The sequence below is a fragment of the Phyllostomus discolor genome, chromosome 1 (genome assembly GCF_004126475.2).
Source record: "Phyllostomus discolor isolate MPI-MPIP mPhyDis1 chromosome 1, mPhyDis1.pri.v3, whole genome shotgun sequence".
Classification (NCBI taxonomy): Eukaryota; Metazoa; Chordata; class Mammalia; order Chiroptera; family Phyllostomidae; genus Phyllostomus; species Phyllostomus discolor.
In genome coordinates this window covers 100,644,651-100,658,097 of record NC_040903.2, presented here as the reverse complement: position 1 = coordinate 100,658,097, position 13,447 = coordinate 100,644,651, and the positions used below count along the sequence as shown (strand labels likewise).

The following is a 13,447-nucleotide window of genomic DNA, read 5'->3' as shown; positions in this document are numbered from 1 at the left end:
AGCAAGATCTTGCTTTTAGGCTCTCCTTTTCTGCTTCCTTCTGCCTAGAATGCTCTTCTTCCCTTGGATAGCCATATGTCTACAGGTCTTACTCATAAGTCATCCTTTCCATGGGCCCTTCCCAGAACTCCCTATTTAAATTTTAACCTAGTGTCCACACTCCCTCCCTGCAATTTTTTTCTTCTTAGACTAAGTCTGTGTCACTGTCTAGTGTAATATATGTTTTTTATTCTGTTTATCTGACTCCCCACCAAATTATCAACTCCATGAAAACGGAGATTATTTTTCTGTTTTGTTTAGTTTCCTCAATGCCTATCACACAATAGGCACTCAATACTTTCGTTAAGTGTTGCTGAATTTAATTCAGACAAAATTGAAATTATAAACTTTCTACATAAAAGATAACTAAAGTGTTTTCCATTTATAAACTTGTTAGTTATTCAGTCAGTCCAAATTAATAGTTCTGAAATCAATTTTAATTACCTGACAACATGATATACCAAACTGAGCTATTTATACTTTTGGTTTATCCCACTTTCTGGAACATTTGATAGCAGCTTTCCACCACAAAAACATTTTTAGATTAAAATTACTTTGCCCCCTATGGTTATCTGTGGGCACTGGTAACAAATTGTTTCTGCTAGTGCTAAGTGAGTCAATGCTGATTGGCCATTGAGAACTCTAACAAACTTTAAATTTCAGCAAAATGCCCAGAAACTGCTAAGCCTGCAGAAGAACCCAGGTATTCTGAAGGTAAAAAGATACCAGGTAATTTGGCTTTCTTGATGTTCTTGATAGCTTTATAATGTAATTGTTTACATTTTCAGGATGCATGCCAACCAGGTAGAGAGATTACTTTTGAAAATAAGTACAAATTGAAGGTATTCTCTACTGAGCACAACTGTGTAATATTTAGTGCTTTGTTTTATAAAATAGAAAATGTGTTACTAAGCTCTAGAAATTGTCAACTAAAAGCAACGGCCATTTTTCTTTGATGTGACTGTCAGCATCGTCAAGACCCACAACTGAAAGGTTCTAATATTGCTCTGTATCTCCACTTAGAAACCGGAACAAGGAAAACATCATCGTATTCATACTTTCCAACCTCGTTTGTGCTAGTGCCATCTTTGCTGAGAGTTCTCAGCATTAAGTCATTTAATAAGTGACATGTGGTGTCCTGATCTCTAAAATATTTGGGTGGCTATGTTACAGTTAGAATTAAGCTTCTGAAGATTGTATTAATTTTGAAGAGAATAGCCTAGGATTTCAGGATATATGAAAGTTATATTTATTTCTCCAATTAAAAGTGTTTTTACCTTGAGATGTTTAAAGATTACAATGGTATTTAGATTATTTACCCATTAAAAGTGATTTTCCCCCAAGTATTCTCAGAGTGGGGTAAATTTCTTACTCTCATATTGGTTGCTATATGTCTGTGTGGTGGTTAGTAAAATACTTAATGTTTATCAGAAGCAACAGATTCCTAATCCAAGGTTATGTTGACTTGTTTTTCTCAATCTAATAGCCACTTAAGTGAGCTAACTAGAGACCCTTAATATATTTACCTAAGGATAAACATGTACCTTTATCCACAGCTAAATGTTAATATTTTAAATAAAACTTTGTTGATCCCAATATAAAATATAATTTGCCCATAAATCAGCTACATGTAGCCTTTTCTGTAATAGGTAAAAGAATAGAAACATTCCAGGCAGTATAAAGTTTTGATTAAAAACATACTAGCTCTCTACCTACATTGCCAGGTTCTTTATTTCAGTTCTGCCCCTTAATATCTGGGAATTCTGGGACAAGTTACTTGATTTTCTGTGTCTATTTCCTAATCTATAAAACTGGAATAATATGCCACCTAACTCATAGAATTATTATGAGGCTCAATTAATTGAACATGTATAAAATATTTAGAATAATGTTTGGCTCATTTTAGTACTCAGTAAATGTTAGCTAGTAATATAAATATCACATAAGTTGTTTCAATCTCCAGCCCATGGATGGGCACTAGATCAGACAGATTGCTAATGATATGAGTACACTGATCGGGGCACCAGCCAGGTAGCAGACAAGATTGCATTCCTCACTGTGGAGCCTGCTACCCCGGCAAATCATTTAAAAAGTATCTTATAAGCTGCTATACTAACTTAATGTTATTATGAATTATATAAAGTAAATGATCTTTCTAAAGACAATAAGGAAAAGTTTAGGCTGACAATAAAGCAAATAAATTTTATACAATTTATTTCTATTAATTGACTTCATTGCCTTAATAACATTGGACAATTTTCAGTTTCATGTTGGAAGAGTTAGACCTATGAAAGCACTTACATTTAAGTATCCACACTTGAATGTAAGTAAATTACAAAGAGGTTTTTTTTTCCCTTAAAAAAGGGCTTGTAGGAGGAATGGTGTTTGTATACTTTTGTGCTGTATTTATACTTAGGGTTGCAGTTGTAATTGGCAATGCTTTAGGGTAAAACATATATATTGTCTTTTCACAGAGATTCTCAAAGATGCATATTGTCTGTTTGGGACTACTTCTTTTCTGTCTGACCTGGGCGGAACCAGTAAGCATTTCCGATTTTAATTATGCATCATAAATTCTGTTGCTCTCTTCATCTGTTTTTCTCTTTAACAATGTCTTTTCACATTAGTAGCACTTACCTAGTTCAGTGACAATGCAGTACCAAGCAAAAAGAATCCATCTAGCACTTGACACTGAAGCCTGCCACCAAGGAGGACTTTAATACACATGTGCTGAATTACAAGATGTCTACACGTTGCCTTTTAAGAAAAACCAGAAAGAGTACTTTTGGGAAAACCAAGAGCCAGCCACAGTGCTTTAAATCCACTAACATTAATGAGTAAATGCTCAGAGACTCAACTTATAGCATGTCAAAAGAACTTTTCAATATTTTACTAAAAACTAAAGAAAAAAGACTTGAATATTTTAAGGCTAACCAACTAGATTTTGCAAATACATGGCAACAGAGAGGAACCTGAATTTTTCTGTAATTCTTGCAACACCTCAGCACTGTGAGATCCTGGTAATGAGTTTCCCTTCATTAGTGAGGCTAAAGATGGAGGAAGTGCCCCAAGCTCAGCCCAAATGGAGCTCCAGTTTCCCTGTGTGTCTCTTTTTCTCTCTGATTCACCCACATGTACTCAGGATGTGACTAAATTACCTTGTGAAAATGCTGAATGTTGCTGGTATTTTCTGCAATGCGATTGCAATTACAATTACATTACCAATTACATAATGTCTGGAAAGCATCCTAACTTCCCAGAGTAACCTTTTCAGTTGGAGAGCCATGGAAATGAGTGGCTACTCTGTTGCCGGAAGTACTTAAATATAGGTCCTGAGTGAGTGGGTGACCAGTTGGGTAACCCACTGACAAGCATGAACCATGTCGTTGGGTAAGGACAGCAAAAGTTGAGGAAAGCTTGTCACCTCTCTGCTTACAGCCTCTAACTGTCCTGTGGGGGGCATTCTGCTTAAAATATGCATCAGCCAGGCCCAAACCCCACGGTTTAGCTCAGTCAGGGCCATAGAGGCATGTGCTCAGGCATGATGGGCACCGAGGTCTTGCTGACCCAGTGCAATCCCACCAGCCTAGGATGAATCTATTTTGAGCAACATAGTCCAAGAAACTCTCCAACCATTTTCCAGTAAATATGCTATGTCAACCTCAATCCAGTCACCACTGGTCAAAATCACGTGCCAATGTTGCTCCGCAGAGGGAGACAAGGTCATCTCCAGCACAGGGCCACAGTCAAGCCTGGGAGAACTGCCAAGTGGGTAGGGAGGAGAAGGGAGGGGGACATGTCTCAAATGAAAGAGGTTTTGCAAAGACATAGAGATACAATTTGGAATTATAAATGGATAAATATGTTATTTTCTCCTAGATATATAGGTTCTATTTGAGCAATTATCTATAATTTTTAATAATAGGTTGTTGGAATCAGAAATTGGTATATATTGCATTATTTACATATATTTTGGAACTAGAATGCAAATTCAACCATAGGGGTGAAAAAGTTTTCCTCAACCCTCCTAGGGTCCCTGGGTGGGTCTGAAAATTAAATTGACAAGATATGTTAACAGGAAAAAAGCATGCAAGCTTTCCTGAATTTTTATAAGTGCATAGGGGTCTTCACAAGAGAATGAAGACTTGAAGAAATGACCAGAGCCAGAAGCTTTTATACTTTTTAGACAAAGAAAGAATAAATTTGTGAAGAATTGACAACACAAAATTTATGGGCTGAGGGTAGTCTTTGTCCTGAACTTCCTCACATAAGAAGATCAGTGTCAGTTTAACAAGGTTTGTTTGCAGATCCCTCTGGTATGGTCTCTGGATTGGTGAGAATATGTCTCCAGTGGAAGAATTTATTTCCTGACTTTAGGCAGAAGATGGGAAAACTCTTCTGCTTACAACTTTTTAAATGCTTTCAGCAAAGAGGCATATTTGGGGTAACATTTCTGGTTTCCTTCAAAACCAAAATTTAGAAATAGAAAAAAAAGAAATAAAAGGTGATTATTGTGCCATGAAATTTAATTAATATACATCAATATGAAGTTATAGTATGAAGACTTTGTTATAAGTTATTTGGACGTAAGTTCATGGTTTTTTATTGTGAACTATATTAAGGTACCCTAAACTATCAAATATGTTTTCATACGTGCATATGTGTTGTGTTCTGTAAGAAGATGCCAAATACCCCAAACTGTCATTTGTTTTTTAAGTTAATATCTACCATCTAATTTTTATATTTTTCCCATAGCCCCATTTCCAGATATATTTTTACTGTTTTGATATTTTTGAGAAATGATGCAATGATCTAAATTTATATGCACAAGATCATAGAAGAACCAACATAAAAAAGGCAATAAAAATAAAATTATAAAATATGCCTGAAGGGACTTAATATAAACTACAGAAACATTTCCTCATATGATTAAATATGTTTTTTCATATATCAGGCCATTTAAAAACTTATTTTAATCCTGGGACTTTGAGACAGAAGATTTAAGTCAAAATATCTCCTTTACTTTGGCTACTACTGCTGGGGTGGTAATTGTGGGCAATTCTGTTTCTCCTACTTCCTTTTTCACAGCAGTTATTATAGGAATCAGATGAGGTCATTTATATGAAATCAATTTACACTATAAAGTGCTATATAAATATAAGGTATCATTGACAAACACTTTTTTCATATAAATTTGTACTTTTATTTTTATGGCAAGATTTGTCCTTTAATGTTTATAACAGATAGGTTTCCTAGAATGGAAGTATTGAGTAGATGGGGACATGTATTTTTTAGTAGATATTGCTGTATTTTCTTCCCAAAATGCTAAGCATCTTAACGTTCTCACAACCAATGTGTATAATATTACCCTTTCCTCTAGATCCCCATCCAATGAGGATAAAGTTATATCACATTATTTCTTTTTTTTTTTATTTCAATCATTGTTCAAGTACAGTTTTCTCCCCCCTACTCCCGGTTCCAGCCCCTCCACCCAACCCTCCCCCCTTCCCCCCATTACCCCCCACCCCTAGTTTTTGTCCATGTGTCCTCCCAATTTGTTCCTGTAATCCCTACCCATTCCCCCCTGAAATTCCCTCTTCTCTCCCCTCTGGCCACTGTCAGACTATCCCCTATTTCAGTGTCTTTGGTTATATTTTGCTAGTTTTTTGTTTTGTTTTGTTTTGTTTTGTTGTTTAGATTCCTGTTAAAGGTGATATCATGTGGTATTTGTCTTTCACTGCCTGGCTACATTATTTCTTTAATGTGTACTTCTTTGTCTTTTAAAAGTTGAATTATAATTGACATACAATATTATATTAGTTTCAGGCTTACCACATAGTGATTCAATATTTTTATACATTATAAAATGATTAGTATTGTAAGTCTATTGTAAGTCATCTGTCACCATACAATGTTATTATAATACGATATTATTGACTGTATTCCCTAGGCTGTACATTACATCCTGGTGACTTACTTATTTCATAACTTGAACTTTGTACATCTTAATCCCCCTCACCTATATTGCCCATCCCTCCCCCCTCCCCTCTGGCAACCACCAGTTTGTTCTCTGTATCTGTGACTAACTACTTTTGTTTATGGAATGGAATGGAATGGAATGGAATGGAATGGAATGGAATGGAATGGAATGGAATGTTAGGCAGATCTGCCTTGAGCTCAGCCAATAGAGCACTTTTACTAAAGTTCTGAGTTTATATCTAAGGTGCTTTCATCAGTCAAAGTAGAGTCAGGAAAATAAAATTCATAACCAGGAGTTCAATAGAAGAATGGTTATAAAGCACAAGATGAACAGAAAGGGCAAGTCAAGGGTGATGAGGCCACACAAAGATGGAAGACACTACCAGGCCTTGGGCTGGAGGAACAAGGAAGGAGGCAGTGTTCTTGGTGCCTTGGGGTGGGGCTGTGGGCAGGAGCAGCAGGAACTAAGACCTTGAAGGAGATGCCTCCAACCCTAGAGATGCAGCCTCAAACTGAGAGCATGGAAGGACATACCTTGGCTCCTTTCTCCTTCTACCCTTCAGTCTCAGGCTCAGTCTCCCACTATCCAAACCCAGACTGCAGCCAGACAACAAAGGAGTTCAGGAAATATTGCTTGTGGGGAACATCACAGAGAAAGCAGAAGTGTGGTATCTGAAAGCAAGCAAGATAATTGCTCATCATATATTGCTACACAACTCACACTACTTTCACACAGGCATTCAGACACAAACCAGCCTACCCATTGGTTCCTCTTGCCACATCTAGGATGACCTAAGAATTTCAAAAATAAATAAGGAAACAAAAAAATACTGAGGATAAAAGAACTGGTACATCTGTTGCTTCCAAGGCAAGCTTGCTCAAGCATTCTCAAGTCTGCCTCTGCATGCTCTCCTATGACACCTAAATTTTAGCCTAAAAGTCTGAAACAAGATATCTGGGTCTATATCTTTTTAGTTTCTGGCCTCTCTCCACCTCTTGTCCCCAGGTACCTTCAAGATATTCTGACACTTTCATGTGAAACCAAGAGAAAGTATTTGTACCAATTTGCAGGTCAGTCCCTTTTCCTTTCCCTGAAAGAAATACCTACCAAGGTGACTGGCAACAATAACATCCCATCCTTAGTGTGGTCCTTCCCCTTACATGCAGAGCTATGGTTTTACTCTTGCAGGATAATCAGCAGCATCTTATCTTGACTTACACACCAATCCTGAACTTATACAGTTAATACACATAAAGTCCACAGCACTGAACTCTGATTGGGGTTCACTGACTAAACAACACCCAGAGTTCTCGTGAAAACTTCTTTTTCAATAGATACCAGCGACAGCCAAGCTTTTTCACGTGCAGTGCCACACCTCCCTGGCCTGGCAGTTTCTCCAAGCTTGAACAGGGTTTGGTAATGGGGGTAGAAGCGTTGTCTCCCTCAGGGGAGGAACGGGGCACCTCCTGTAAGACTGGCACAAATGTTACTGTGGCGGGGCGTTCATCCTCCCTGGTCAGGATGATTTTCCACACTGACTAGTGTAACCCAATGGGACAAAAATAAGACTTGCTGTTTGAAGAATTAAATGAAAGAATGCATGTTTGGTGAAGTTTTATTTCTTGTTTCCTTTCAGATGGTTCAACCACAGGCTGAGAAAACTAAGCAAGACTGTGTGGAAGAACAGAGGGTAAACAGAATTATTCTTCTCAAATAAATCCATTTTAACTCTGTAAAGGAAAAAGTCAGTCAGGGGAAATTTTTAACTGTCCAAATATTCTTGAGTACTTAGAATGGAAATACAAAATTATACAACAAAATTTTGACACTCTAATTCATACAATGTGTGACAGAAAGGAGAAAAGCATTCTAAATGGAGATTTCTCTTTGCTATGATTTCTTCCTTCAGAGGGATAAGTGAGTAAAAATTTTGGGCTATTGTTATTAGCGAACTATTTTTCTACGCATATACATGAGAACAAAGCAATACATGAGGGAGAAAACAAATGGAGGAACATTAATAAGTGTTAACAGGGAGTTCTGTTTACATGGAGTCAGTTTTCCATACACATTGAATTTAAACAAGTTCCCTCAGCTTTTCAGGTCACCAAATTGCAGCTTACTTCTGCCTGCCACGGTTTCTTCTGGCAGCCTCAGAAAATTCTGTTCCAAGAACTAACAATCCTCTGTCTCTGTCTCAGCTGAAAATTACAAAGGCAAAACCCGAAAATGTAAGGGCCTGAATTTTCATGCTGTGAGTTTTGCCATTTGACATCAGACATTTATACTGGAAAAATCTGCCTTTCTTCTAATCCCCCTGCCTCCTCCCACCTGCAAATATTTCCAAGTGATCCATTTCTATTGAAATTTGGTAATGAAATTGATACAACCTGGGAAAAAGGGCAGTTGATAGTCATACTTAGGGAAAACTAATTTAGAGATAGAAAAGAAAGAAACAAGTTACTATCTTTGGGGATTGGTTGGCATATGCCCTCCTGTGGTTATAGGAAGTACTGCCATTTGTTAGATGGAGAATTAGACTTCCAAGTTTAAAAATAATCTGTACTGTCAAAAAGAGAACAGGAAACTTCTTAGTGGGAGAAAATCTCATCTTTATGTAATGTTGTATTTTTGTAGATAATGTACAATGGTCACCCTGAGAAACATGGGTATGATATTAAGTATGTTCACACATCATCTGGGAGAAAAAATCAAACTAACATGAAGGTAAGCTGAATCTCTGAGTGATGATCCTTACCCTGAGTCAAACTCTGGACTAATGCCAGGGGAAGTTATATGGGAGACAGTTTACTTTTTTCTGCTCTGGAGTTTCTGCCTGTGGCTGGTGCCTTCGTCCTTTTCCCACATCCTAGGATCCTCAAGCATCTCTGCCACAGAACTCTGTGTTCCAGAGTCTCCCTGACACAGGGCCACCCACCCCCTGGCCCAAACCCTGCCCTACTTCAAGACCTGTTGAGGCAGGTGTGGGGCTGGTGGACTCTAGATGCCCGTGAATATTTTTGTTTTGTTGCTTCTGATTAGTGTTTTTTTTTTAATAAGGAGGTTTTCTAGACATATTCTACCATATGCTCTAATAGTGAGGATTAGAAGTCATTTTGGCCTAAAGAGTGACACATTTTAGTGTCCCCTAAATTATTCCATGGGGGATGCCATCTGTGCCAGGATACTCAGAAGGGAAAGAATGAGGGCCTTGTCACTAGAAGGGAACAATAATTCTTTTCACTCAGTCCCTTCTTTAAAATTCATTGGCCAAAGAGTTGGACACAGCTTAAAATGCCATCAGCAAAAAAAAGGCTACTTCTTTTTCCAAATCCGGCTTCATTTCCCATGGAAGTTATAGTTTCCCTTTAGAATGTTGTTTTGTTTTGCTCAATATTCTTCAGATGCATCTCTAAGACTAACTGCCTGTTAAACTTACTTGTTATAACAAATATGTATTGAGCTCTTCCAGCTGTGCAAGATACCATGTGAGATAAAATGATTGAGAAAACTTAATTCTTTCCCTCCAAAATGTTAGAATTATATAAGAAAAAATTAAAAGAAACAAATGGCACTTACAAAAACCATTAACCCAAGACAGATGTGCAACGTGCTATGTAAGTGGCACTCCAAATATCATGCTTTAGGGCCTGGAGTAAAAAAGATTAGTTTCTAGCCCAGTGTTCAGGGAAAACTACATAATGGAAATGATTAAGCTGAGTCTCGGAAGATGAGTGGGATTTGACCAAACAAGTGGGTGGGAGAGGCTATTCTCCATGAAAAGAACAACATGAGTGAAGACATAAACATAGAAAAGCAGAGCAGAGGAAATCAGACCAGCCAACGGACTGGTGATCATACCATCAACAATGCAGTTGGTAATCATTTAACATGAGCAAATGCAAAAATAAGTGACCACCACATGCCACAATTTAAAAGGGTTTTTTAAATGCTCTCATTTATAAAAACTCTGTTTGGTCTTTAGTAAAATTCACACAACTCATTAGTATTTATGCTACTGTTTTAAAAGCAGTGAAAGCAACAAATAAAAAAAACTTCCCACTTCAGAGTACAGAGGGAAAAAATTAATAAGGAATTATTATAATCTACTGATTTTCCAATGCGCCTGTTTAACTCAAAAGAACATATTAACAGTAAGCAAATGAACTTGATTGCAAAGGAAAATATAAATGTTCACGTATGACTTTCCAGAATTTAATGTCTTAAAATAAGTTAAATGTTTAAAATACTTCTAGAAATATCTCACTATAAAGTTTTTTTCTATTTTATTTTTTCCTCATTACAAAATCTTCTTTTCAGAATATACCTGCCAGATAAAAGATTAGTAAATAATGATGTCATAACTCCCACAAATAAATCATTTTGAATTACTACTTAAAAATACTATAAGTAGCAACCTTTGCATATTCATATTAGTCAGCTTCATAAGAATAGAGGGCACTTCCATAAACCAATTTTATCTTGAGAGTCAAGTGTGAGAAGACTCAACAATTTCCTCACTGCTTCTAACATCAATAAGTTACATGTACAAAAGCAGGCAGCCCTCCAAGTAGGACAGTACTATATTTGGGAGAGAAAGAGAGACAGAGACAGAGAAAGAATTGAACATGGAAGTGTAAGGGAAAACACTTTTAAAAACATGAACTCCGTGTCACTGGCAAAGACTCACTAGTCACAAGATGAGGACCACACTCTGTCTTCCTTCAAAAATCAGGTCCTAATCTACATTCCCAAATTTAATTCTTATTCTCTTCTTTAGGATTTCTCTACTCCAAACCTATAATTTTATTATATTATCTTTCAAATGTTTCATGTTTCTAAACATTTTAATATGCTACTGATTCTTAAAATATTCTCACCACTTCCCTTTGAGGTATCTGAATCTTACCCATCCTTCAAACCCTGTTCATTCTTCTTTCTTTTTAAAACCTGCTTGGGTCATTCCAGAATTGGCTCTACTAACAAAGCTCTATTGAGTTAATAGAATATTTTTATTAAGTATCTGGTTGTGAGATACATATGCTAAGAATTTTTAGATTTTAAAAATGTAAAATAAAGTACTCACTTTATGTTAAACATTACACTTTAGCAGGAAGGAGAAAACAAAGACAACACCGCTCTTCACCATTCTGGCAAGAGAAGAAATCAAGAGCCAGCATCTAAAGAAAACATTGTGCAAGAAAGAGAGAAAGATTTGTTCCTTCTTGGATTCAATAAAAATAACCAAATTAGTAAACCCCCAAATCTTTTTGAAAATAGACAGACAATGAGTGAAGTCTATAGTATTAGTAACAATGAAAATGCCCGCAATAACCTAAAGATGCCCATTTACCCTGAATCCACTGGGAATAATGGGCCTGAGGATGGAGACAATGTTGTCAGCGAACTACATGACCAAGAAGAATATGGTGCAGCTCTCAGCAGAAATAATATGCGACATATAATGGAGCCAGGAGCTGTGATTAAACTGTTGGGGGAAGAAAACAAAGAGATCAAACCAAGGAATATTGAAAGCAAAATTCCAGCAAGTGCACACTATGCTAAAGATCTCTCAAAAAGTAAGAAGAATTACCAAAGAGATTCACAAGCCTCAAATATTCCAGTAAAAAGCAAAAGTACCCACCATACCCACCACAAAACTGACTATCTAAAACAGTTCCCAAAACTCAAAAACATCCCCAGTGATTTTGGAGGCAGTGGCGATCCAGATGTTCAAGAAGGGGGTGACAATGATATCCCTCCTTTCAGTGGAGATGGCCAACCTTTTAAGGACATTTCCGGTAAAGGAGAAGCTGTTGACCCTGACTTAGAAGGTGCAGATATTCAAACAGAGTTTTCTGGCCCAGGTGAAGCTGAGACTATTAATCCTGAAGCAGGAGGCCCAGGTTATAATGACATCCCAGAAGAAGCAGAAAGTGGCAGAAATGCCATTGGAGGCAGGGATGAAACAGGACAAGAGGCAAATACCGCTGGTGTGAGCCTAGTGGAAGGCAGCAACGACATTATAGGCAGCACTAATTTTAAGGGACTCCCTGGAAAAGAAGGAAACAGAGTGGACACTGGCAGCCAGAATGCTCACCAAGGGAAAATAGAGTTTCATTACCCTCATGTGCCCTCCAAAGAGAAGACGAAAGAAGGCAGTAGTGATGTAGCTGTAAGTACTAATTATAATGAAATCCCAAAAAATGGCAAAGGGAGTAGTAGAAAAGGTACTGAATACTCTAACAGGAATCAAGTGACCTCAAATGAAAATCAAAGATTTCCAAGTAAGGGCAAAAGTCCAGGCCGGCGCATTCCTTCTCATGGTCTTGACAATGAAATTAAAAATGAAATAGGTTCCCAGAGTGGCCCCAATAACGAGAGGACTATAACGACACACAGCGGGAAAAATCAGTATCCAGCCCACAGACAAAATAGCTCTACATGGAATAAGGGTGCACCACGAAGGAAAGGCTCCTGGGGCTACAGTAAGCCGCATGCCCACAGGAGGTTTAGGCCCCCTAAAAACCGTGACAGCAGCGAATCGTCTGACAGTGGCAGCTCGAGTGAGAGTGACGGTGACTAGTCCGCCAGTAATTCCCAGCAGGATGAAGGTTCGAATACATAGACACCCATGACTTGCCAGTGAAGGAGAACCACCTGAGAGCAGACCAGGTGAAGAAGGACAGAGCAGGGAATTGAGTAAGCCTAGAAACCAGCCTCCTGGCGAGGACTGTTGCTATATTAGTGGTCATAGTATAGAATTCTATCCAAAGTTATGATGCTTTATCAAATCTATTTGAAGTTATGCTGCATTTTTTAAGGAAAAATTCATTAAGGATCTATGGAATAGGACACATCTGAATAGGTGTCATTTTAAAATAGTTTGTGAATGTCAAACTTCCTTTGTTGTTGCTTTGTAGATATGAAAACAAACAACATCTCATATAGTAATCTGTAATAAATGATCAATAAGAAAACTCTGTCATCTATGGTGCTTAATTTCAGAGGTGACCAGATTAGTTCTGTGTCTGTCAAAGGCAGTGCTGTGAAGTTAACCTGCTGAATAAAGCTCGAAAGCATCCCTCACCCCCTCTGCCTTAGCCAGCACTTCCTTTTTCCTCTGAAGTCCCTCTGCTCTGATAGACAGCCTGCTTCAGACTCTTCCCCATGTTGCACATAAGCAACTTCTTAGAAGGCAAACTTTACTTCCAGAAGCAAATCACCGTTATCACTTTTCTCAGTTCTACCTCCTTCCACTCCAAGAGAAAGGAAACCTGAAATAAATGCTAAGTGTATCTGAAAACAAAGGTTATCCTTTTTGCTTAATTTATTCTCCATCTTCCAAGTAAAAAAAATTCAGTACGAATGGAAAGACTTAACATGTCACCTAATAAATTAGTCATCATCAGAATTCCAGAATAAACT

At 37.6% G+C, this 13,447-nt stretch overlaps 1 protein-coding gene across 3 annotated transcripts; it reads left to right on the top strand.

Annotated features, from left to right (window-relative positions):
• The first annotated feature begins 687 nt into the window (after positions 1 to 687).
• MEPE (matrix extracellular phosphoglycoprotein) lies at positions 688 to 12,990 on the top strand. 3 transcript variants are annotated; one of them, XM_028505359.2, is made up of 5 exons: positions 688 to 768; positions 2,514 to 2,579; positions 7,656 to 7,709; positions 8,657 to 8,746; positions 11,133 to 12,990. In XM_028505359.2, the coding sequence occupies exons 2-5, from the start codon at positions 2,526 to 2,528 to the stop codon at positions 12,603 to 12,605; spliced, it is 1,671 nt and encodes a 556-aa protein (XP_028361160.1). In that variant the 5' UTR covers positions 688 to 768; positions 2,514 to 2,525; the 3' UTR covers positions 12,606 to 12,990. The 3 variants fall into 3 exon arrangements, with proteins under 3 accessions (XP_028361160.1, XP_028361159.1, XP_028361161.1); XM_028505358.2 differs by having other exon boundaries at positions 11,130 to 12,990; XM_028505360.2 differs by lacking the exon at positions 8,657 to 8,746 and having other exon boundaries at positions 11,130 to 12,990.
• Positions 12,991 to 13,447: the final 457 nt, after the last annotated feature.